The 24,192-nt window shown below is 38.7% G+C and overlaps 1 protein-coding gene and 1 long non-coding RNA gene across 2 annotated transcripts in view; one reads left to right on the top strand and one right to left on the bottom strand.

Annotated features, from left to right (window-relative positions):
* Nucleotides 1-23,958, top strand: part of LOC138433982 (uncharacterized) — a 36,987-nt gene extending 13,029 nt beyond the window's left edge. The window contains exons 2-5 of the long non-coding RNA XR_011254559.1: nucleotides 20,260-20,370; nucleotides 20,462-20,593; nucleotides 22,260-22,305; nucleotides 22,609-23,958. This is a non-coding gene — a long non-coding RNA (uncharacterized lncRNA). The remainder of the gene's footprint in view (nucleotides 1-20,259; nucleotides 20,371-20,461; nucleotides 20,594-22,259; nucleotides 22,306-22,608) is intronic.
* On the bottom strand, nucleotides 11,592-15,733 carry LOC138433978 (14-3-3 protein theta). The gene has a single exon (XM_069577641.1). The coding sequence runs from the start codon at nucleotides 13,005-13,007 to the stop codon at nucleotides 12,270-12,272; it is 738 nt and encodes a 245-aa protein (XP_069433742.1). The 5' UTR covers nucleotides 13,008-15,733; the 3' UTR covers nucleotides 11,592-12,269.
* Nucleotides 23,959-24,192: the final 234 nt, after the last annotated feature.

The following is a 24,192-nucleotide window of genomic DNA, read 5'->3' as shown; positions in this document are numbered from 1 at the left end:
AAAGAAAGGGGAAATGATTCTGCAGCATAGACAGCAAAGTCTTTCTTCAAGTGATCCCTGAGCCTGGGTACCTAGAGACATTGACTTGAGTGAGAGCTGTCTGTTAAATACCTCCTTGTATTAGCAAAGCTCCTTGAGTGGCCTTGAAAATCACTGAGGTGCCAGAAAGCTTTATAATCCAGCTTAAGTTTACTTCAGTGATATGGTGCAGGAATTGTTAAGTGAGAATATGACCTGTCTGTTCACTTTAACAAGTAAGGGAGGCCAACAGTCTCTCCTAGATCAGAAAAGTGTGTAAGAGGGGGAATGAAGAGGCACCTTGGAAAGCCAAACCAACTGAACCAGAGGCAGACTGAATCAACATCCAGGGTAGCACACAGCAGATCCCTGAAGAAAGAAGCAAGGTTCCACTCCATACTAATTTGTGCCAAGCATAACTAAATGTCTCCTGTATAATTTTGGTTTGTGTGGTTTTAAGATTTTATGGGCTCTTGGAACCAAGAGGAGAGACCAATGAGGAAAGTAACTGTCAACACATGTTCTTAAGGAAGTCATACATTTCAATTCAACTGGCATTCAGGCATGGTGCTGACATAATAATTTTCAGGCAAAGGTGTAAGAGTCATCTTTTTATACAGGGCTTCAATCAACCACTGGAAGTCCCTGTTGTAAGGGTGGAGAACCAAATGTGGGCTAAATGAAAATAATTTAATTCAGAGAAGAAGGTACCAGTGTTAGATGAAGCAATAAAATGATTGTGATTTTTCAAGTTCACAGAGTATAATCTTTATGCCAGATTAACCTCTTTCTTCCTTCTAATTATCCAAAATTATGTGATTTCAAACAAATATGCTGCTCTATATGTGAGAGAAAAGTGAAGGTAAAACATTGCTTATTGGTTATAATTTCCATAAGTGGAGACATTTGCAGTTAAATCAGTTGAAAGTTAAGACTGGAGTTTCTTACCTGCTAATAGGAAAAGGAGTACGTCAAGGCTGTACATTGTCACCCTGCTTATTTAACTTATATACAGAGTACATCATGAGAAATGCTGGGGTGGAAGAAACACAAGCTGAAGTCAAGATTGCCGGGAGAAATATCAATAACCTCAGATATGCAGATGACACCACCCTTATGGCAGAAAGTGAAGAGGAGCTAAAAAGCCTCTTGATGAAAGTGAAAGAGGAGAGTGAAAAAGTTGGCTTAAAGCTCAACATTCAGAAAACAAAGATCATGGCATCTGGTCCCATCACTTCATGGGAAATAGATGGGCAAACAGTGGAAACAGTGTCAGACTTTATTTTTTGGGGCTCCAAAATCAGTGCAGATGGTGATTGCAGCCATGAAATTAAAAGACGCTTACTCCTTGGAAGGAACGTTATGACCAACCTAGATGGCATATTCAAAAGCAGAGACACTACTTTGCCAACAAAGGTCCATCTAGTCAGGGCTATGGTTTTTCCAGTGATCATGTATGGATGTGAGAGCTGGACTGTGAAGAAGGCTGAGTGCCGAAGAATTGATGCTTTTGAACTGCGGTGTTGGAGAAGACTCTTGAGAGTCCCGTGGACTGCAAGGAGATCCAACCTGTCCATTCTGAAGGAGATCAGCCCTGGGATTTCTTTGGAGGGAATGATGCTGAAGCTGAAGCTCCAGTACTTTGGCCACCCCATGTGGAGAGTTGACTCATTGGAAAAGACTCTGATGCTGGGAGGGATTGGGGGCAGGAGGAGAAGGGGATGACCGAGGATGAGATGGCTGGATGGCATCACTGACTCGATGGATGTGAGTCTGAATAAACTCTGGGAGCTGGTGATGGACAGGGAGGCCTGGCATGCTGCAATTCATGGGATCGCAAAGAATTGGACACGACTGAGCGACTGAACTGAATCGAACTGAATGGGTAAGCTGCTCCTATCTGAGCTAGCTGAATCCTTACTCTGTTTTCTAGCAAACATATTTGCCCAACACTTACTGAACATTCCAAGTTATATACTAGGTACTGTGTCAAGTTCTTTACATGAATCATATTATCTAATACTCACAGCAATTCTCTAAGAAAGACCTAATTTTTTCCCCACTGTTATAAAAATTTTATTTCATGTTTGAAGAGAAACAAACAAAAAGTAGTAGTCTATACTGTTGTTGTTTTTTAGTTGCTAAGTTGTGTCTGATCTTTACAGTCCCACGGACAATGGGCTCCTCTGTCCATGGGGTCTTCCAGTAAGAAAACTGGAGTGGGCTGTCATTTCCTTCTCCAGGGGCTCTTGGGGATCTTGGAGATTTTGGTTCAATCCCATGGATTGAACTCTCATCTCTTGTGTTGCAGGTAGATTCTTTAGCAATAGTCCTTAGATAAATGGGCTAAATGGCTATTCAGGCTAAAGGGCTTTCCAAAAGCCAGTGTCACTATAGAATGTACTGAGTGAGTGAAACTATCTCAGTCATGTCTGATTCTGTGTGACTTTGAACTGTAGCCCATCAGGCTACTCTGTCCATGGAATTCTCCAGGCAGGAATACTGGAGTGGGCAGTCGTTCCCTTCTCCATGAAGTCTTCCCAACCCAGGGATTGAACCTAGGTCTCCTGCATTGCAGGCGGATTCTTTGTCATCCGAGCCAACAGGGAAGCCCATAGAATGCACTAGAAGGCCTTATTTTTAACTCAATTTTTCAGAAGGGGAGATTGTAGTACAAAGTAGTTAAGTAACTTAATCAAAATCAAACTGTCTTTAAGTGGCAGAACTAGGATTTGGTCCCATGGCTACCTAGCTCCAGAGTGTAAGCTGTTAACTACTGTGTTAATTATGAGTTTAATCTTTTCTATGTCTCAAGTTTATTAGCTCACTTGTGGCCAGAACCTCAAACTTTGACCTTACTTGCACTTTGTTCTTAAAAACCAAAGCAATGAAAATTTATACTCAACTATGATAACTCAATAGACAGGTATTTTCTCAAATAGACAGGTATTTATCCTCAAATTCAAGATTTCTGCATAGTCATCTGAGTTTCAGAGAAGTATAAGAAAAATTCAGGAGCACACCTCTCAGTGGGTGGAGAAAAATATATTTTGTGATTTTAACCTAAACATTTTTTAAGCCTGAATATTTAACTCATTTTCTTTTGCATTTCAAAAAATAAAAAAATTTTATTCAAGTTCATGAAATGAAGGATTGTACATCAGAGATCCTAAGAAAGCAGACAGCATACTAACCAACCTTCTGAACACTACAGAACCTTGTTTAGAAACTCTGGTTAATGGGGCCCTTTCAACTAGCCACTGGCTATACTATATGTAATATAGTACCTTAAAAGAAGCTCTCATTTATTCATAGGAAATATTGATACTTCTATTTAATGACTTCTTAGTACATTGCACTCTAGCAGAGAATGATCATATTTTGTGTATTTCCCCATCTCATTAAATGACAACATTCTATACAGCTTTTCAGACCAAAATTTTGGGCATCTTTTCTTTCTTTGGCTTCCTTATAAAATCGCCAATCCATCAGTTCTACTTTTGAATTATATCTAGTGTTTAAGCATGTCTCATCATTTCCACTACTACTTGGTTCATGCCTCAGTCATTTCTTACCTTAGCTATTCCAACAGCCTCCCAGCTAGTCTTTCTTCCATTTCTGCATTTGCCTCTTTGTCTTGCAGAGACCAGAATGAGCCTCTTGAACTGCACTTTCCTTCATATCACTCTTTTGCTCAAAGCTATCCAGCTGTTGTCCATCTGACTCAGAATAGAATGAAAACACTTCACAGTGTTCCACAAGACTGCATAATCTGATGCACTGAAAACTCTCTGATCTTATCTCCTAACTGTATCTTTCTCATTCATCAATTTCCAGCCATTTTGATCTTTATGGTAACCATTTCTTTGTATTTCTTAAAGTTCTATCACGTGAGTGTGCAGTATAACAATAGTTAAGTTTACCTTCTCTTTGAATTTCATATAAAATGGACTCACCCTACACATTGCTTTTCCTCACCTAACTCCTTTTGCTCAATATTGCTATTTGAGATTCATTCATGTCATTATGCATAGCTCTAAATTCTTCATTTTCATTGCAATATTTTTTTATTGTGTGATTATTTATAGCTTATTTATTTTTTATTCTATTGTTGATGCACATTTGAGTTGTTTCCAGTTTGAAGCATTATGATTAATGAAGCCATGACCATGAATTTCTGTTGGATTCTACCTGGAAGTGGAATTTCTGAGTCATAGGATATGGAAGGAGAAGGCAATGGCACCCCACTCCAGTGTTCTCACCTGGAAAACCCCATGGATGGAAGAGCCTGGTAGGCTACAGTCCATGGGGTCGCTAAGAGTCGGACACGACTGACCGACTTCATTTCACTTTTCAGTGTCATGCATTGGAGAAGGCAATGGCAACCCACTCCAGTGTTCTTGCCTGGAGAATCCCAGGGATGGGGTCGCACAGAGTCAGACACGACTGAAGCAACTTAGCAGCAGCAGCAGCATGATATGGAAAGTTTAGTTAATAATTCCAACTTGTTCTTTAAATAACTGTGACAATTAACACTTTTACCAGCAGGGCACAAGATTGTTCATTAATCTACTTTCCTGCCTAATAGCAATTATTTTTGTTGTGTAGTCACTAAGTCCGGTCCAACTCTTTGCAATCCTATTGACTGTAGCCTGCCAGGCTCCTTCTGTCCCTGGGATTTCTCAGGCAAGAATACTGGACTGGTTTGCCATTTCCTTCTCCAGGGCATCTTCTCAACCCAGGGATCAAACCTGTGTCTCCTGATTGGCAGGCAGATTTTTTAGCACTGAGCCACCTGGGAAGCCCTTATTGTCAGGTAAAAAAAAAATTAACTCATTTGATAGATATGTAGTAACATTTTATTTGGTCTTAATTTGTCTGATTGTTAATTACGTTGGACACTGCTTTTGTTAATATTTATTAGCCATTTGATTATTTGTTTTTTTGAAACACTAGCTCTAAAGTTGCCTGTGTTTTATTTGGTTTTCAGGTGTTATTATTTTTAATTAATTTATGTGTGTTGAAAAAATTTTCCCATTCCATGTCTTACCTTTTCATTCTTTTATGGTAATTGTAATGGACTTCCCAGTGGTGTTAGTGGTAAAGAAACTGCCTGCCAATGCCAGAGATATGAGAGACATGGATTTGATCCCTCGGACAGGGAAGATACCTTGGAGGAGGGCATGGCAACCCACTCCAGTATTCTTGCCTGGAGAATCCCATGGACAGAGGAGCCTGGCAGGCTACAGTCTACAAGGTCACAAAGACTTGGACGTGACTGAAGCAACTTACCGCACATACATTGTACTTTCAGATGAAAAGAAGTTTGTAATTTTAATCTACTCTGAATATATCTCTTTCTTTAGTATTTGTTTGCTTTTTATGTCCTATTTAGGAAGACTTCACCACAAGGTCATGAGTATCTTCCATGTTATCTTATAGAAATTACTGATTTACCTTATACATTTAGATCTACAGTCTAACTGAAATTGAGTTTGTTTAAAAAGCAGAGCAGGAGGAGAAGGGGATGACAGAGGATGAGATGGTTGGATGGCATCACCGACTCAATGGACATGAGTTTGAGTATACTTGAGGAGTTGGTGATGGACAGGGAGGCTTGGCATGCTGCAGTTCATAGGGTCACAGAGTCGGACTCGACTGAGTGACTGAACTGAACTGAACTTGTTTGATAAATAGAAATCAACATTTTTCCTTAATGCAGATATTTCAGTTGGTACAACAGCATTTACCATTCTCCACTGATTTGCAGTATTACCTCTGTCATAAATTTTAAATGTCTATCTTCACATTTTAGTTATTGTAGATCCATAATACATTTTGATGTCTAGTGGGGCAAATCCTCTCACTTCGTAGCTCTTTCTTCAGAAGATTTTGGTGATATTTTGTAATGGTCATTTTCATATCAGTTTGGTAATTATTTTGGCAACTTTCAAGACACATGATCTCTTTTGGGGATTTTGATTATAATCATTTAAAAACTATAGATTGATTTGGAGAGTCTTGATATCTTTAAAATACGTGCTTAGTTGTTCAGTAATGTCTGACTCATTGTGACCCCTTGGACTGGAGCTCAGCAGCTTCCTCTGTCCATCAAATTCTCCAGGCAAGAACACTGCAGTGGATTTTCATGCCCTCCTCCAGGGGATCTTCCCAACCGAGGGAATGAACCCAGGTCTCCCTCATGGGAGGCAGGTTCTTTACCATCTGAGCCACCAGGGAAGCCCATCTTTAAAACATGGTATGAGTCTATTGAGAAGGGGTCAGAGCCCTCCCAGGCAACTCCTTGGCCCTGTAGCCTACCTGCCCATCTGCTCCCTTCCTGTAACCTGTCTGCTTTTCTCCTCCAGCCTTTGTTCAAATAAAACCTGTAGCCTTCAGGTTAATTACATTAACCTGTCAAGGGGTTGGGGTCAAAAGGGCTTTCAGCACAAAGACTTCATTGTTCAAGTCTCTTTGCCAACAGTGCTGAGCATTAATACATTCTAGTTGAATTCAGTGGGACACTCGTCCTCAGTGACCTACATCTCCTTCCTTGGTTACTGTTTTATCTCCTGCCCCTCTGATGAAGTGATCAGTTAAGGGGGAAAAGGAATATCTTTAAGAAATTACTTACTTCTCACTCTTGTCTTTGGAGCTCTAAGAGTAACAGTTTCTGTAGGTAAATTAGTTCTCTCAATTTGAACCTGGAACTGTTCTTTAGGTCTGTGATCCTCATTCCTCACCTTACCCACTTGAAACAATAGGCTTTTATCATTAGAATGTCCTGGTTCAGTCTTCAGAAAATCTAGTTCCTGATTGTGAAGATCCACGTGAGAAAGTAAAATCTTTTAGTAGGAACAAGATTTAAACAGTAAAGCTTATTGTTTTGATTTTGCAATTTTTCATGGTGTTCATGGTTAACTTTACTTCAGATTCCTGATAGAGCCAGGATAACTTTGAATGGTTACAGTTCTTTAAGACATGTTTCCCTCAAAGAGGCTGTATTTGTGTTTCCACCCATACCCTGCCTTTCTTATAGTTTCTTGTGGGCATACTTTATACCTTCTGTAGAGTTCCTGGGATGGATGAAATATACATTTAAAAATAGTGGTGAGTGGATTTTGGAGGTGTGTGGAGGGTGTGATCTAACTGAAACAGTCTTTTTTCAGTAGTAATGCTGAAGATGTTTGCCAGTGATTCACTTGAGTTGATTTTGAGACAGATTACATTAAAAAACAAACAAACAAAAACCCCCAAACCTTTGTTGGCAGAACTTCCCAAAGAGGACTATATTTGTGAATGGTTGCCTCAAGAAAAGTAAATGTTTGACAGAGGTAGTGGAACCAAATCTCTTTTTCAAGTGGAATATTTTAAGTGGCTTTGAATTCATGCTGTCTTTTCTTTAAGAGTGATTTTTAAAGAAATAGCATTTCATAGTATAGGCTAAATTAACTCTTCAGAATGCAGCTGTTATTGAATTCTATTTTAGGTATGTTCTAGTATAGATAGGATGGATTAGATTGGAATACCAGCTTGAAGAGGGGCCTCCCAGTTGGCTCAGTGGGAAAAAAATCTGCCTGCCAGTGCAGGAGATGCAGCAGGCGTGGGTTCAATCTCCAGGTCAGGAAGATCCCCTGGATTAGGAAATGGCAACCCGTGCCAGTATTATTGACTGAAAAATCCCATGCACAGAGGAGCTGGTGGGCTACAGTTCATGGGGTCACAAAGAGTAGGACACAACTGAGCGACTGAAACTTGAGTCTTTCAACTGATGAGCATTCACTTAGATCTTTGGTTTCTTTCAATAACATTTTATAGTTTGGGTTTTTTTTGTTGTTATTGTTTTTTGCAGATATCTTATACAACTTTGATGTCAGTATTCATAGAGACTTGATATAGCTTCAGATGGGATCAGTTTTCAATAATATTTTTTGCTGGTATATTGATATAAAAATGCACTTAATTTTTGATTATTGACCCAGTATCTAGTAACCTTGCTAACCGCATTAATTGTCACTATTTATCTGTGGTTTCCTTTGTGCTTTTTCCATGTAGATTTATATAATCTGCAAAAAAAAGTTTTGTTTCTCTCCTTTCGATGTTTATAACATATTTATTTTTCTTGTCTTACTAAGTTGGTCAAGACACCCAATACAATGAAACAGCCATTTTTGACTGGATTTTTAAAGGAGAAACTTCAAGTTTTGTAATCAAATGTGACACACACTATAGGTTATTTTGCAAATATGTTTTATTAGACTAAGGAACTTCTCTTCCATTCTTAGAATTTTTAAAAAATGAATATTTTTAGAATTGTATCACATGACTTTTCATGTATTAAAATGACCTTATTAGTTTTCTTTGTTAATATGAATTGCATTGCATGGTTTTCAGATGTTTCACTCACTTGACTGAAATAAACTGAATTTGTGATATATATTTTCCATTTTCTATATCAGTGAATTAGTTTTACTAATATTTTATTATGGCTTTTAACCTATTTGATGCTATTTGGCCTGCAATTTTCTATTATTGTAAAGTACTTTTCAGAAGTAGATATCAAAGTTATTTTGATTGTATAAAATGGATTTAGAAATATTCTTTCGTTGATTCTCTGAAAAACTTTAAGATTGATGCTATTTCCTGGTCAAATGTTTGTAAGAATTAACCAGGGAAATAAATCATATTTCTTTGGCAAAATTTGCATAAATAATTGAATTTCTTTAGTATTTTGGGTTTTATTCAAATTTTATTTCTTTTCTAATGCAATTTTTGATAAAAACATTTTCATTTTATCTAGATTTCAAATGCATTTGCATATGCTTTTTCATACAATTTAAAAATTGAGTTTGATTACTGACTATCTGTACCATCTCTATTTTTACCTTGATCAGACTTGCTAGAAATTCATTACTTTTTTTGTTTTTCATTTTTTCAAGAGCCATTTGCTTTGTTTATTCTCAGAATAATGTCTTTGTTTTTATCCCTATTATCTCCTTTTTTCTTTCCTTTAGCTTAATTTTGCTATTAAGTTTCTAATTTCTTAAGGTAGGTATTAGGTTCTTGATTTTACCCTTTCTTTTTTTCTAATAGTACAACTACAGAAATAGATTTTTAAAATAAAATAATTTTAATTGCATCTCAAAAGGTTTGATATGCATGATTTTGTTGTCATTTGGTTAAAATATTTTGTAATTTTATTGTGACTTTTTTCTTAAACCCATAGGTTATTCTGGAATATATTAATATTTCTTAATTTCAAAATATTTGAAGAGATTTTTCTCATTAAAAAAAATTCTGGTTATTTCACTTGTTAAAGAGCATTCTCTATATTGATTTCAGTCTTTGAAATTCATGGAAACTATCCTAATGATCACTATATGATTAATTTTATAAGAATTCTATTTGCTATAGAATATTTTTATTTTGCAGTTATTTGGTATTCTGTACACAATATGGCAAGTTTGCTAATATTGCACATGTTGTACATTTTACTGGCATTTTGGACTTCCCTGGTGGCTCAGATGGTAAAGCATCTGCCTACAATGTGGGAGATCTGGGTTCAGTCCCTGGGTCAGGAAGATCTCCTGGAGAAGGAAATGGCAACCCACTCCAGTATTCTTGCCTGGAAAAGCCCATGGATGGAGGAACCTGGTAGGCTACAGTCTATGGGGTCACAAAGAGTCAGACATAACTGAGCAACTTCACTTTCACTTTCCTAGTATAAAATTAGCTATTCAATATTCTACTTTATATTGGTATTTAATTTTTTCTATTAATTACTGAATTCAGTCAGTTCAGTTCAATTCAGTCACTCAGTCATGTCTGACTCTTTGTGACCCCATGGAAGCATGCCAAGGCCTCCCTGTCCATCACCAACTCCTGGAGCTTACTCAATCTCATGTCCATTGAGTTGGTGATGCCATCCAATCATCTCATCCTCTGTTATCTCCTTCTCCTCCCACAGTCAATCTTTCCCAGCATCAGGAACTTTTCAAATGAGGCAGCTCTTCATATCAGGTGGCTAAAGTATTGGAGTTTCAGCTTCAGCATCTGTCCTTCCAATGAATATTCAGGATTGATTGCCTTTAGGATGGACTGGTTGGATCTCCTTGCTGTCCAAGCTTGGGACTCTCAAGAGTCTTCTCCCACACCACAGTTCAAAAGCATCAATTCTTCAGTTCTCAGCTTTCTTTGTAGTCCAACTTTCACATCCATACGTGACTACTGGAAAAACCAAAGCTTTGACTAGATGGACCTTTGTTGGCAAAGTAATGCCTGTGCTTTTTAATATGTTGTCTAGGTTGGTCATAACTTTTCTTCCAAGGAGCAAGTATCTTTTAATGTCATGGCTGCAGTCACCATCTGCAGTGATTTTGGAGCTCAAAATAATAAAGTCTGTCACTGTTTCCACTGTTTCCCCATCTATTTGCCATGAAACAATGGAACCAGATCCAATGATTTTAGGTTTCTGAATGTTGAGTTTTAACTTTTTTACTCTCCTCTAGCACTTTCATCAGGAGGCTCTTTAGTTTTTCTCTGCTTTCTGCCAGAAGTGTGATGTCATTTGCATATCTGAGGTTATTGATATTTCTCCCGACAATCATCCAGTCTAGTGTTTCTCATGATGTACTCTTCATATAAGTTAAATAAGCAGAGTGACAATATACAGTCTTGACATATTCCTTTTCCTATTTGGAACCAGTCTGTTGCTCCATGTCCAGCTCTAACTGTTGCTTCTTGACCTGTATACAGATTTCTCAAGAGGCAGGTCAGGTGGTCTGGTATTCCCATCACTTTCAGAACTTTCCACAGTTTCTTGTGATCCACACAGTCAAAGGCTTTAGCATAGTCAATAAAGCAGAAATAGATGTTTTTCTGGAACTCTCTTGCTCTTTTGATGATCCAGCTGATGTTGGCAATTTGATCTATGGTTCCTCTGCCTTTTCTAAAACCAGCTTGAACATCTGGATGTTCTCAGTTCATGTACTGTTGAAGCCTGGTTTGGAGAATTTTGAGCATTATTTTGCTAGTGGGTGAGATGAGTGCAATTGTGTGGTAGTTTGAGAATTCTTTGGTATTGCCTTTCTTTGGGATTGGAATGAAAACTGACATTTTCCAGTCCTGTGGCCACTTCTGAGTTTTCCAAATTTGCTGGGATATTGAGTGCAGCACTTTCACAGCATCATCTTTTAGCATTTTATTTTATTTTTTTTATTTATTTTTTTTTTTGGTTTATACAATGTACTTTTATTTTATGTTACTCTGCTGTTACATAGGGCATAACATTTTCACAAGGCTTTTTTGGGACTACAGTCAATGATTAGCAACATACAATAGTGGTCCAACTCTCTAAATAACAATCACTAGACAAACTGGACACCCTCTCACATGTGCACAAATCTGCATGGAAAAGTACTAATGTTTTAGACTGGACTGTGTGCTTTTTTTCCCCCTTTCTAGTGTATTAAGAAATGACATGCACTTTAATTTGCCAAAAGCAATGGTTGTATTCTGGCAGCAACATGCTACTTCTATTACATAGTAAAGTGAATACCAGAACTACAAAGGCAGGAGGTGTAAGTGAGTTTTTATTGGGAAGGGAAGTTGTCAACTTAAACAGCAGCAAATGAAGAGTGAAGAAGGAAACTCCCTGTTGTCACAGATACACAAGACCTCCATCACATATGATACAGGAGGCATTTAAATCTGTGATCCCCCAGCCCCAAAATGTAGAATGCTTTTCCATTCAATCTAATACTTCTGGATTCCTACTAAAAAGGAATACATTAAGAGGATGGAAAAGTTGCTTACTGAAAGGAAATCTCTGAAGAAGAGTAAGGGAGGGAATGTAGAAATTAAGAAGTTATGTAGAACACTCTTTAAATTGTAATTAGCTACATTTTCATATCTTCACAGTAATACAAAACACAGTCACTTGCAGAACTGGTTCAGATTACTTAAATACCAGATACATTTTTAGTCTTCTACATAAGTGTTTGGAAGTTACTTATGTTTGTATGAAATGAAGCTATTAATACTTTTCTACAGCAGTAACTGCACACCAGGAAGGCTAAGACAAACACAAATCAAGGAATGGAGTTTTCCCAAAGCTGCAGTGTGAAAAGACTATAAACAGTTGATTCCATACACATGAATGGGTTTCTTTGCTATAGGAAATCCAAATGGAGTAAGGAATGGAGATGAGTAAAAAGGTTTCAAGGGGAAGAAAGGTGACACCCTGTATGCACTCAGTTTTCTGCCCCTTCTGCCGCATCACATTCTTCTCCCGCACTGTCTGATGTCCATAATGTGAGGTTGTCTCTCAGCAGCTGCATGATGAGGGTGCTGTCTTTGTAGGAGTCTTCATTCAGTGTGTCGAGTTCTGCAATAGCCTCATCAAAAGCCGTTTTAGCCAGTGTGCAGGCCAGTTCCGGGTTATTGAGGATCTCATAGTAGAACACAGAAAAGTTAAGAGCCAGCCCCAGCCGGATGGGGTGTGTGGGTTGCATCTCTTTCTTGCTTATATCGAAAGCCTCTTGGTAAGCTCCTTGGGAATTATCTATCGTTTGTTTCCGATCATCTCCACAAGCAACTTCAGCAAGGTACCGGAAGTAATCTCCCTTCATTTTCAGATAGAAGACCTTACTCTCTGGATTAGTTGCATTGGCTATTAAATACTTATCCAACAATTCCAGGACCGTGGTGCAGATGGACCTCAGCTCGGACTCCACTTTCTCCCGGTAGTCCTTGATCAGCTGCAACTTCTTGTCCGAGGTGTCGGTCTTCTGCTCGATGCTGGAGATGACCCTCCAGGCGGACCGGCGGCCCCCGACCACGTTCTTGTAGGCCACCGAGAGCAGGTTGCGCTCCTCGTTGGACAGCTCGGCGCCCTGCTCCGTCACGGCCTTCATGCAGGTGGCCATGTCGTCGTAGCGCTCGGCCTGCTCGGCCAGCTTGGCCTTCTGAATCAGCTCCGTCTTCTCCATGGGGGCCGGGGGAGCGGACAGCGAGGTCGAGCGCGGACCCGGGGGGCTGGCAGGGGGTGGGGGGGCGCGGCGAGGAGGCCTTCACGTCTCCGCGGCCGCGGCGCGAGTCCCCATCTTTTAGCATTTTAAATAGCTCAGCTGCAATTCCATCACCTCCACCAGCTTTGTTCATAGTGATGCTTCCTTCCTAAGGCCCACTTGACTTCACATTCCAGGATATCTGGCTTTAGGTTAGTGATCACGCCATTGTGATTATCTTGGTCATGAAGATCTTTTTTGTATAGTTCTTCTGTGTATTCTTAATTAAATATATTAAAAATGAAGCAAATAATTTTGCTTCTTCTTTTGGTTCTTTCACTTTTTGCTCTCCATAGCTTTATCCTTTTTTTTAAAGGTATATACACATTTAGAATCATTATTTTTCTCTTCACCTACCCTCCATTTCATGTATTTTTTTTCATTGGCTGTATCTAACCTTTTCTCAACTCAACCAATCTTAATATTGGCTTTACAGAATTTTCATTTGGTTTCTTTTCTTATATTGTGATTTCTAGAACTCTTTCATTGGCTGTATCTAACCTTTTCTCAACTCAACCAATCTTAATATTGGCTTTACAGAATTTTCATTTGGTTTCTTTTCTTATATTGTGATTTCTAGAACTCTGCTGAAATTCTCAATCTTATTCATGTTCTGTGAAAATAACAACCATTTTATTTTAAAGTCACTATTTAATATCTCCAGTACTGGTGTGTCTGGCTGGCTTGTTTCTCTTATCTGTTGGCTTCTGTTTAATTTAGCTGATTTCCTATCATGTTACTTTTGATTTTATGCCAAATATCTTATTTATAAAATTATTGACAGCAATCATTTGAGATCAGATATTTTTACATTCTTCCAAGAAGATTTTAATTTATCTCAGTCAGGGTTTGGAAGTAATAGAAATTCAGCATCATCTTAGTCCAAATCTAGAGACTGAATCCATCAGAATCTGAGCTAAAGGCGCCTCAAGAGTGGTCTTTTGTAATTTCATTCTCATTCTTGGGTGTGACATTTTTGATATCAGCCCAAAGAGGGGAAGGTAGTTTTCAGGATAAAGTCTTCTCACTTGCTGGGTCCCAGACTCTAATAGCTGTGTGTGTCTTTCAAAATCATAGTGCAGTCCCTAGCACCCACTCTGGAATTTACTAAAGCTCCATAAAAAAGTGATAGCTACACAACACTCAACTCTACAGGTCTCTGTTCTCTTGCTCTGGTAAATCTCTACTATCATATTGGTCCTTTAATTCCATCCATAGTTTTAAACAGTATTTTTTCCAGTTGTTTTGTTTTCTCTTAGGTAAGATTTTCCTGCATTCCTCAACCCATTAATTGAGTTTCTTTACAATACTTAGAACCATCCCAATTCAAATCCATCTTTGCTTCTTACCTATCTTCTCTCGCTGAAATGTAAGTTAAGTTCCATGAAGAGATGGACTGTTTGATTTTATTTAATAATGATTTCCAAATATCTATAAGGCTTCTGATGCATCAGTTCAGTTCAGTTGCTCAGTTGTGTCTAACTCTTTGTGAACCCATTGACTGCAGCACACCAGCCTTCCCTGTCCATCACCAATTCCCAGAGCTTATTAAACTCATGTCCATCAAGTCAGTGGTGCCATCTAACCATCTCATCCTCTGTCATTCCCTTCTCTTTCCATCTTCAATCTTTGCTAGCATCAGGGTCTTTTCCAATGAATCAGTTCTTTGCATCAGGTGGCCAAGGTATTGGAGTTTCAACTTCAGCATCAGTCCTTCCAGTGTATATTCAGGACTGATTTCCTCTAGGATGGACTTCTTGGATCATGTCCTGATGCATAGTAGGTAATAAAAATGAAAAAAGTAAACAGATGTATATTTATCAATTACGACAGATTTATCTATGTATTATATCTGTTAAAGTGATTTTACATGAATGTACACACTTGATCATTGCAACAATCTTGTGAGGTGTGATTACTGATGCATTTGTCAGATGAGAAAAGCCAAAGTATAGGGACTTTCCTGGTGATCCACAGGTTAAGACTTTGCCTTACAATGCAGGGAGTGTGGGTTCGACCCCTGGTCTGGTAGCTAAGGTTTCCACATGCCTCAGGTCCCTGCCCCCCTGAAAACCAAAACAAAGCAGAAGCAATATTGTATCAAATTCAATAAATACTTAAAAACAAAAAAGAAGGAAAACTGAGGCACCGAGCTACTGTGGCCAACCCTTTATTCCACAAATAAGTTTCAAGTATTTTATTTGAATCTACATATTCAAAATCAAACTTTGCAAAGTAAGTTTTTAGCTGTTGAGTTATAGTTTGATATTTGCTTATATCTGGTGGCTCAGATGGTACAGCATTAGTCTGCAGTGCAGGAGACCTGGATTCAATCCCTGAGTTGGGAAGATCCCTGGGAAAAGGAAATGGCAGCCCACTCTAGTACTCTCGCCTGGAAAATCCCATCAATGGAGGAGCCATGAGGTCGCCAAGAGTTGGACATTGCTGAGTTACTTTACTTTCGCTTTATACAGGAAAAGCATATGTGTTTATTATCTAACAATTTAAAATCTTTCATAATTTGGAAATTCTTCTTTAAAATTTCTTTAAAATTCTTTTTTAAAATTTCTTTAAAATCACACCTTAGATGCCAGAATTGACTATTCATAGTCCCTGCTTCCTAGAAATTTTAAGGTAGCATGCAGAAATCACCAGTGGTAAAATATTTGTATCTCCAATTAAATGGACTGTATTTAAGTATTTAAAAAAATAATAAAACTACTTGTTTTTAGAAACATAGTTTTCTCACCCCCCTCAAACCTGAGAACTCTCAAATGTTATTATCAAAGTGTTTCAGATTAAATAATTGGGATCTTAAAATAGGATTTTTTCTCTTATTACAAAGGTTATAACTTTTTTATTCAGAAAATATAGATAACAATATAGATATAAATATAGAAAAAATCTTAAGATATTCTTTAGTAAATAGCCCTTATTGGTAGTTTTATTAATAACTTCATGTACACACACATGAATTTTCCAGGTGGCTCAGTGGTAAAGAATCCACCTGCCTATGCAGGAGATGACATGGGTTCGATCCTTGGGTCAGGAAGATCCCTGGAGAAGAAAATTGCTACCCATTCCAGTATTCTTGCCTGGGAAGGTCCATGACAGAGGAGTCGGTAGAGTCATAAAAGAGTCAGACACGACTTAGCAACTAAACAACAAGAACAACACACACACACATATTTTGAAAATTGGATTAATACTGCAGGATTATTTTACAACCCACCTTAATTCTACAATACATTGCCAATATACTGGTCAATTGTTTTCATTTCATCAAATATTCTTTTGAAACGAGAGTTTTAATGGCAACATATGAAATGCAATGGAACATAATTAACTTATTAGACACTACAGTTATTTATAAAATTTCTTTTTATTTTAAACCTGCACTTCTGTACTTGCTTTTTCACAATGTTTATATAATATAGTATATTATATATAAAATTGTGTAGGAGATTATTTAGAAGTTTGTGATGTTACATAATTTTAAATTATATAAAATTTGTTACTGTAATTTATAATTCAACTAAAATAATACAGTAAATTTCTTCCTCAAATCTACTCTTACATTGGAATTATCTCTTTGAAAAACTTTACCATTTGATAAATAAAATATTATTTTTTTCTTTAAAAAATTGCACATTTTTGATCAATCATGAGGTTGACTGTATTTTCATGGTTTTGGTTTTATATTGTATGTGTGTGACTCACTGGAAAAGACTCTGATGCGGGGAGGTATTGGGGGCAGGAGGAGAAGGAGACGACAGAGGATAAGATGGCTGGATGGCATCACCGACTGGATGGACAAGAGTTTGAGTGAACTCTGGGAGTGGGCGATGGACAGGGAGGCCTGGCGTCTGCAATTCATGGGCAAACAGTTGGATGCGACTGAGTGAGTGAACTGAACTGAACTGATGCATTATGAATGTACTGATGTGTAAATATATTCATTCTGCAAACCTTTTATTCTTTTTTTATGTACTTTTCTTGTTATTTAAGAATTATTTTTATATTAGGGATGTTAGTCTGTAAGTAGTAGGAATGTTAACCTTTTTATTTCTCATGTAAGTTAAAATATTTCCCCACTTTCCCATTTGCTTTTTTGTTTTCAGTAATTATTTTTTCATGTGCAAAAGTTTGAATATATATGTTATTGTTTCTTCTTCTTTCTTTATGCTTTAAAAATATTAATTATATTACTTATAATTTCATTATGTCTTATTTCATATGTAGTTCTAGATAGTTTAACTAGAGTTTACTTTGCTATTAAAGAGCGTTTAATTTATGTTTTCTTAAGAGTTAACTAATTTTCCCAGAACTAGTTGGTTGAAAAATCATACTTCTTTAATATTTTAGAATGCCAGCTTTTTTTCCCTGGAATTCTGTTTCACTAGATATCTTACACTAGTATTATAATGTTTATATTATTGTGGCTTTATAGTATGCTGTAATTTCAAGCAATGAAAATTCAGCTTCCCAGTGAAACAGTTAGGACTTGAAGATGACAGCTGGAACATGTGCAAAAAATAAATCTGAGTCAAATATTAAAGATTTTGGGAAAATTAACTGACATAGCAAAGCCTATGGCATGAAACAAAGAAAGTGTGAAACAAATAGAAAGCTATCTGGACCAGAAACCCTCCCATAGCAAGCGTGGTGAGGATGAGCTAGAGATTCCTATTAATTATTGATTTTGCCTAAATACTTTGAATAAATGGAGTAGAATTCCTAATATTCAGCATCATTTTAATCATTCTTCACATATTTTGTTGTCTTCATGAGATTCTGACTTATAGAACACTGCTAAATATTACATTTTACACAAAAAGACCATTTGGATAAGGTAGAATATAGTTGCTAATTAGAGACACACAAATATAAGTGTACAAACAGCAAAATCATTAGAAGAGCCCACCATCCAGACTTGTTAACAAGACTGATCTTTGTCTGATTATGCTGTACACTGCACAAATCACTGATACCAAATCCTGTGGAAATGAACTGGGAAAGAAAAGGGAATTGGATCCCATCAGTGAGCTTTGTTTTGAATAACTGACATAGTCTTCATTATTGTGCAGATATCTCCCATTTCCGTTTTCCTTGGCTGCAAGTTGGTCTGACCTGGTTTTAACTGTTACGCTTACATGGGAGAGAAAGGTGAACTTCCTTCTTTAGCTTAGCCCCTGAGCTCTTAGCTGACTGGTAAGTAACCTGGCTGTTGACTGAGTCAAATTTTAGTACCCTGAATTTCACTTCACATGTTGTTTGTCTGTGCTCTGGCGCTTCCGATTTTCTACTGATGCTTGTAAATCATTCGTCATCTCTACCTCTGAGAAAGAACCCAAAAAGATCCTTCATGAGTCAATGGTACTCATTTTTTTGAAAGGAAAATTTCTCTGGTCTCCCCAATCTGTCTGGAAAAGGACAGCAACAAACCCTGCTCCATGAATACTAACAGAGTCCCCTGGCAGAGCTCAGATGTACAGGCCCAGTGACCCCTACAACTGAGAAGTTGTAGACACTACCTCTTGGTAGGGTCCACTTGACCTGACAGGAGGTATAAGTTGAGCTGATGAGGGCCCTGTCCTAGGACTTGGGATGAAAAAGTTAAAGTGTTAGTTGCTCAGTGTTGTCAGACTCTTTGCAGCCCCATGGACTGTAACCTGCCAGGCTCCTCTGTCCATGGAATTTTCCAGGTAAGAATAGGGGAGTGGGTAACTATTCCCTTCTCCAGGGGATCTTCCTAATCCAGGGATCAAACCCAGGTCTTCCTGCATTGCAAGCAGATTCTTTACCATCTGAGCCACCAGAGAAGCCAAGAACTTGGGCCAGTCCCAACCAAATCTATGCTGATATTGTGGGCTAAAAGAAAACCACGAGAGGATCTGAGTGCATGAGACACAGCAAAAGGGGAGTGTGCAGCAGGGTTATAGCTCAATCCTGCCTCAGAAATTCTGGGGCTGGTTGGGACAAAGGGTTAAAATCCCTTAAGATTTGCTTTGGCCTTGACTGCCTACACTCTCAACCTCCCCCGCCACTTCCTCACATTTCTAAGATGTCCCTTGTGCCGAATTCTTATTCAACTTCAAACTGACAAACTGTTTTTAATCTTTTCTTTCCATCCAGCCTGGAGATTGGGAAGCAAAAATCAATACCGGTTGGCAGGTGATCAAGCTGCTTCAGACTGGTGTGAGGAAGGAGAAGAGCCAGAGAGCAAGGGGACAGGAGGGAGAGGGGCAGCAGGAGGGGCTGGAGGCATGGGGGAGGGAGTTTGACTAAGCACCATGAATTACTAGCCAGAGGTCCAAAGGGCTGTGATTTCTCTGGCCTTGAGCAGGGGAGCTTGGGAATGCCATTAGAACAATTAGGTCAGGAGTTCACAGGTGCCTTTGAAGAGAGGCACAGAGAATTTTCCTGACAATCCAGAGGGTGAGTGTGAGGGAGAGAGACAGCCAGAGAGGGGGCTCGATCCTTCTGTAGTGTCCTCCAAGTAGAGACTTGACAGCATCAGCCCCTCGGTGTGAGGTTGACTGTTCCTTTGTGAAAGGAAATGGGATAAACGTTTTCTTAATTCCATTAAAAAATAACATTTAAAATATTTTCTCGAGGATGGCAGGGATGGATGTTATGGGGAAAAGTGCTCACCTGGACCTCTCTAAACGCAATGATCTGGGAGATTTAGTCTCCATTTCTGGCTCAGAGACACAGTGATCCTGATTACTTAATTATTGACATACTGAAAGTTTTAATAAGGCAGTAGATCCTCACGTCACTGGGTGGGAGCTAGGAAACATGGCTTTTTAAAGTGTTTGTTTAGTCTCTAAATCATGTCTGACTCTGCTACCCTATGGACTGTAGCACATCAGGCTCTTCTGTCCATGGGGATTTTTCAGGCAAGAATACTGAAGTGGGTTGCCATTTCCTTCTCCAAGGGACTTTCCCAACCCAAGGATCAAGCCCACATCGCCTACGTCTCCTGCATTGCAGGTGGATTCTTTACCACTGAGCTATTGGGGAAGTGTGGAAAACCGATCAAAGCCTGAGCCACATTTGTGTGGCCACAGCGACAAAAGGGCTGCTATGTGGACCTATGATATAACTCAGACAAAATTCTGAGATTTTAACTGAAGATTCTTCGCTAACATTTCCTTTCCCCAACATTTAGGCAGTAGTATGGCCATGCTATTACCTTTCTCAGGGAAGCGAAAATGTGGAGAGAACAGATTCAAAATGTGAGCCTCCCAGCTTCTCCAGATAGTATTGTGCCAATTTGAAGGTGGGTAAAATTCCTCAATGAAAAATGTTTTTTCAGCATTAAGAATCAGGATTTGGGCTCCTAATTAGTCTCCTGCTTCCACTCCTTCTAGGAAAGGGGCTATACACTCTTCCTGGAGTACGTCAAAGAATTTTTGTCTCCTGTGGAGGAGGAGTAGAGTGAAAAGGCAGTCGATGGTCATTCTGCACAGTGTCCTCTATTATCATAGGATCCTTGGGCATGGGTAGGTAGAAAATATAAACCCAGGTCCTTATGAGGGGAATCTCAGAGCAAGAAAACTGTACTTTGCTTTCCAGCATGTAGCCTGGGAAGGCTGTGTGAAGGATGTCGAAGTCTGAGGCCAGAATTTTGTTACAGCCAAAGAGCAACCAAGATTGAGAAGCACCTAGGAGATGGGCCTTACGAGGTGGTGGGATTCAAAACACACTGCCCTCCCAATATGGCACCATGGGGTATTGAATATTTCAAACTGACAGATTTGAGAAATGGCATGTGCAGCAAGAAGTTTCTGACCTTCTTATATGTTATAAAACCGTCATATGAGATGTGTCTGTCCTATATTTAGAAGAAAGAAGCATTCTTGTCTCTGAAGAAGAAGAAACGGAGAGAGGAATCTGAAAGTACAGGAGTTGCTGAGATTATTACCATTAGCTCGATTTCATCCTATCACATCTTTCTGTGACTTTCCACTCTTCATCAAACCTAGCAAAAAATCACTCAGATTTAAACTGGTCTTCAAGTCTTCATTTCCTTATGAAGCCTCCTGTATCATGTGAAATTTATATTAAGTATGTTTATATGATTTTCTCCTTTGGTTTATCTCTTTAGTCTTTGTTGGTCTAATTTTGAGATCCAGCCAAGGACCCTAAGAGGGTCAAGGAAAAGTTTTTATTCCAGTACAAATTTATCCATTACAGTATGATGTGAGGAAAACTACAGAATTCTTTTTCCCCAAGCTTTATTATGTACAGTTGACATATAACATTGTATAAGTTTGAGGACAAAATAAGAAGGGACAACAGAAGAAGAGATGATTGGATGGCACCACTGACTCAATGGACATGAGGTTGAGCAGACTCCAGGATATAGTGAAGGACAGGAAAGCCTGGTGTGCTGCATTTCATGGGGTCACAAAAAGTCTGCTACAACTTAGCCACTGAGAAACAACAATTGTGTAAATTTAAGGTATAAATGATTCAATGATTTAATATATGTATGTGTTTTGAAATGATTACCACAATAATGCCAGTTAACATATCTATCACTTCCTATAGTTACACATTTTTTGTGTGTGTGTTGGTGCATACTTTTAAGGGTTTCCCAGGTAGCGCTAGTCTGCCAATGCAGGACACTCAGGTTCAATCCCTGGGTTGGGAAGATCCCCTGGAGGACAGCATGGAAACACACTCCAGTATCCTTCCCTAGAGAATTCCATGAACAGGGGAGCCTGGCAGTCTACAGTCCATGGGGTAGCAAGGAGTTGAACAGGACTGAAGCAACTTAGCATGCGTGCATTCATGAGTACTTTTGAAACCTGCTTTCTTAGCATCTTTCAAATATGCAATACAGTATCATTAACTGTTGTCAGCATGCTGTATGTTATGTCCTTAGAACTTATTCATAGATAGTTTTTGAGCTCAGAGGAAGAGCTTGAGAAATCTGAGAGTAAGCTTGTAAATCTCAAAGGGCACTTGGCATTCAGGAAAAGAGAATTACTGTTGGGTAATCTTGGGGACCTGAGCACACATATGAAGGAGTGTTGACATGGATTATATCATATTGGAAGTTACAGAGGAGAGATTATTATGATTAAGTATGACCTGTCCTCCCTTGACCTCCGGGCCCATTTCAAGAATGATATTTAATTTCCTCTCCAACTTCCTCTCCAGGACATATGTCAAACTTGAGAAGAAAGGAAGAAGAAGAATGCATAGAGTGAGTATTTGTGTTCCCCCTCCCCATTCATATGCTGAAGCTCTAGTGCCCAATAAGATAGTATTAGGAGGTGGGGCCTTTGGGACCAAGTATTTGTTTAGATGAAGTCACGAGGATGGAGCACTCATGATGGGACTGTGCTTAGTCACTCAGTCATGTCCCACTCTGCGACCCCATGGACTGTAGCCCACCAGACTCATCTGTCCATGGAATTCTCCAGGCCAGGATACTGGAGTGGGTTGCCATGCCCTCCTCCAGGGGATCCTCCTAACCCAAGGATTGAACCCAGGTCTTGCATTGCAGGCAGATTCTTTACCAGCTGAGCCACCAGGATAGCATCACGATGAGACTAGTGCCCTTATAAGAAGAGGAAGTGACACCCACATTTCCTGTCTCTACCATGTGAGGTCACAGCAAGAAGGCAGCTGTTTACAAGCCAGGAAGAGAGTTTTCTTGGACTGAAATTTAAGGGTTTTAATGGAGAGCTGTTATTCAATGGGTATAAAGCTTCAGTTACATACTAAAAAAATATATTCTAGAGATCTACCGTATGTCATTGTACCTATAGTCACACAACAATACTGGATTATGCAATTAAAATGTGTTAAGAGGGTAGATTCCTGTTTAGTATTCTTATCGCAATGATAAAAAAAAGCAAGTCTGGCTGCACGATGTTGAGATACTAACTGCTCCTGCTTTATGACTAAAGAAAGCATCGATGATGAAAACATATCTAAAATGAGCTTACTTTTTGTTTTCTCTCCTTCCAATCTGATGTTCTGTCTGCCTGATATTTGTATGTGGCATCACACGTTACCTGAGTGCCATCCTTTGATCTGTTCACCTATATGCCCCAGTTATTAGGTCATCAAGTTCTGTTTATTCTGCTTTTAAAATGTCTCTTGAATCCTCCACTACTTGCTTCTATTGTTTTATTTCATACATTCCCACCACACTCTGGATCCCAACTGTTTCTGTTCTGTTGGCATTGGAAATGCCTCTCTTCTGGCTCATCATTTGCTGCATATCCTGAGTCTTTGTCTGTTGGACAACCCCACACAGTGTGGTTGGGGACCTTCTGCAGCTTGTACTCACAAAGCATATTCTCATCTAACCATTGGCAGAAGTGCATCTGAATTTAGTGCCCTCCTCTTCTCTGTTTCTCTAAGCAGGTATCTCTTCTCCCTTTAGTCTTTCTTAGGTGACAAATACCTCAGACTTTAGGGGAAATATGCCAAATCCTCCAACGGGTGTCAAGGAAGTCCTCCTCTCACTGGGTTTAACGTGGAAATAAAGTAGTCCCACTTATTCCTTGAGGCTAGTAAGGGTCAGGCAGCAAGAATTGTGAAATTCTCTCCAAAGAATCACCTCTCTAATCCTCTTTAACTTCAGATTACTTATCACAAAGGGTAGTGTGAGCAATAAAGAGAGCGTGGTAATGAAAATTAAATCCCTAAGGTAGGAAATGTTCTGCCAGTTATTGCTTGTTGGTTATAAAGAAATATATTGAATACTGCCTAAGCATCATATTTCTTGGTGTCCAGTGAGCAAACAACATCACTGAAATTTATTTTTCGACCAGCATATGTCATCGTTTTTGAGTTCCAAATTTCAGTCAACCAATAAAGAAATTTTCACTCATTGGATCATTCATTTACTTATTCATTTAAAATGTTTATTGACCTCTTGGAGCAGGATATTATATGTTATTGAGAAGTTCACAATGGTATGTGCTGTTTTATGGGAGTTCAGAGGAGCACTCAATTCTTTTTGAAGCAATTTGGAAAGATTTTCGTGAGGATTTGAAATCCTTGTGTATTTATCTGCAATAGAAAACAAACCTCTTGATTCGAATTATTGCCGACTTTTCCTTCAAAGCTAATAACA

Source organism: Ovis canadensis, chromosome 1 (genome assembly GCF_042477335.2).
Source record: "Ovis canadensis isolate MfBH-ARS-UI-01 breed Bighorn chromosome 1, ARS-UI_OviCan_v2, whole genome shotgun sequence".
NCBI lineage: Eukaryota > Metazoa > Chordata > Mammalia > Artiodactyla > Bovidae > Ovis > Ovis canadensis.
This window is presented reverse-complemented; position numbering and strand designations above follow the sequence as displayed.

Excerpts from the sequence above, each read along its gene's own strand:
- LOC138433978 (XM_069577641.1), bottom strand. The coding sequence starts at position 13,007 with ATGGAGAAGACGGAGCTGATTCAGAAGGCCAAGCTGGCCGAGCAGGCC.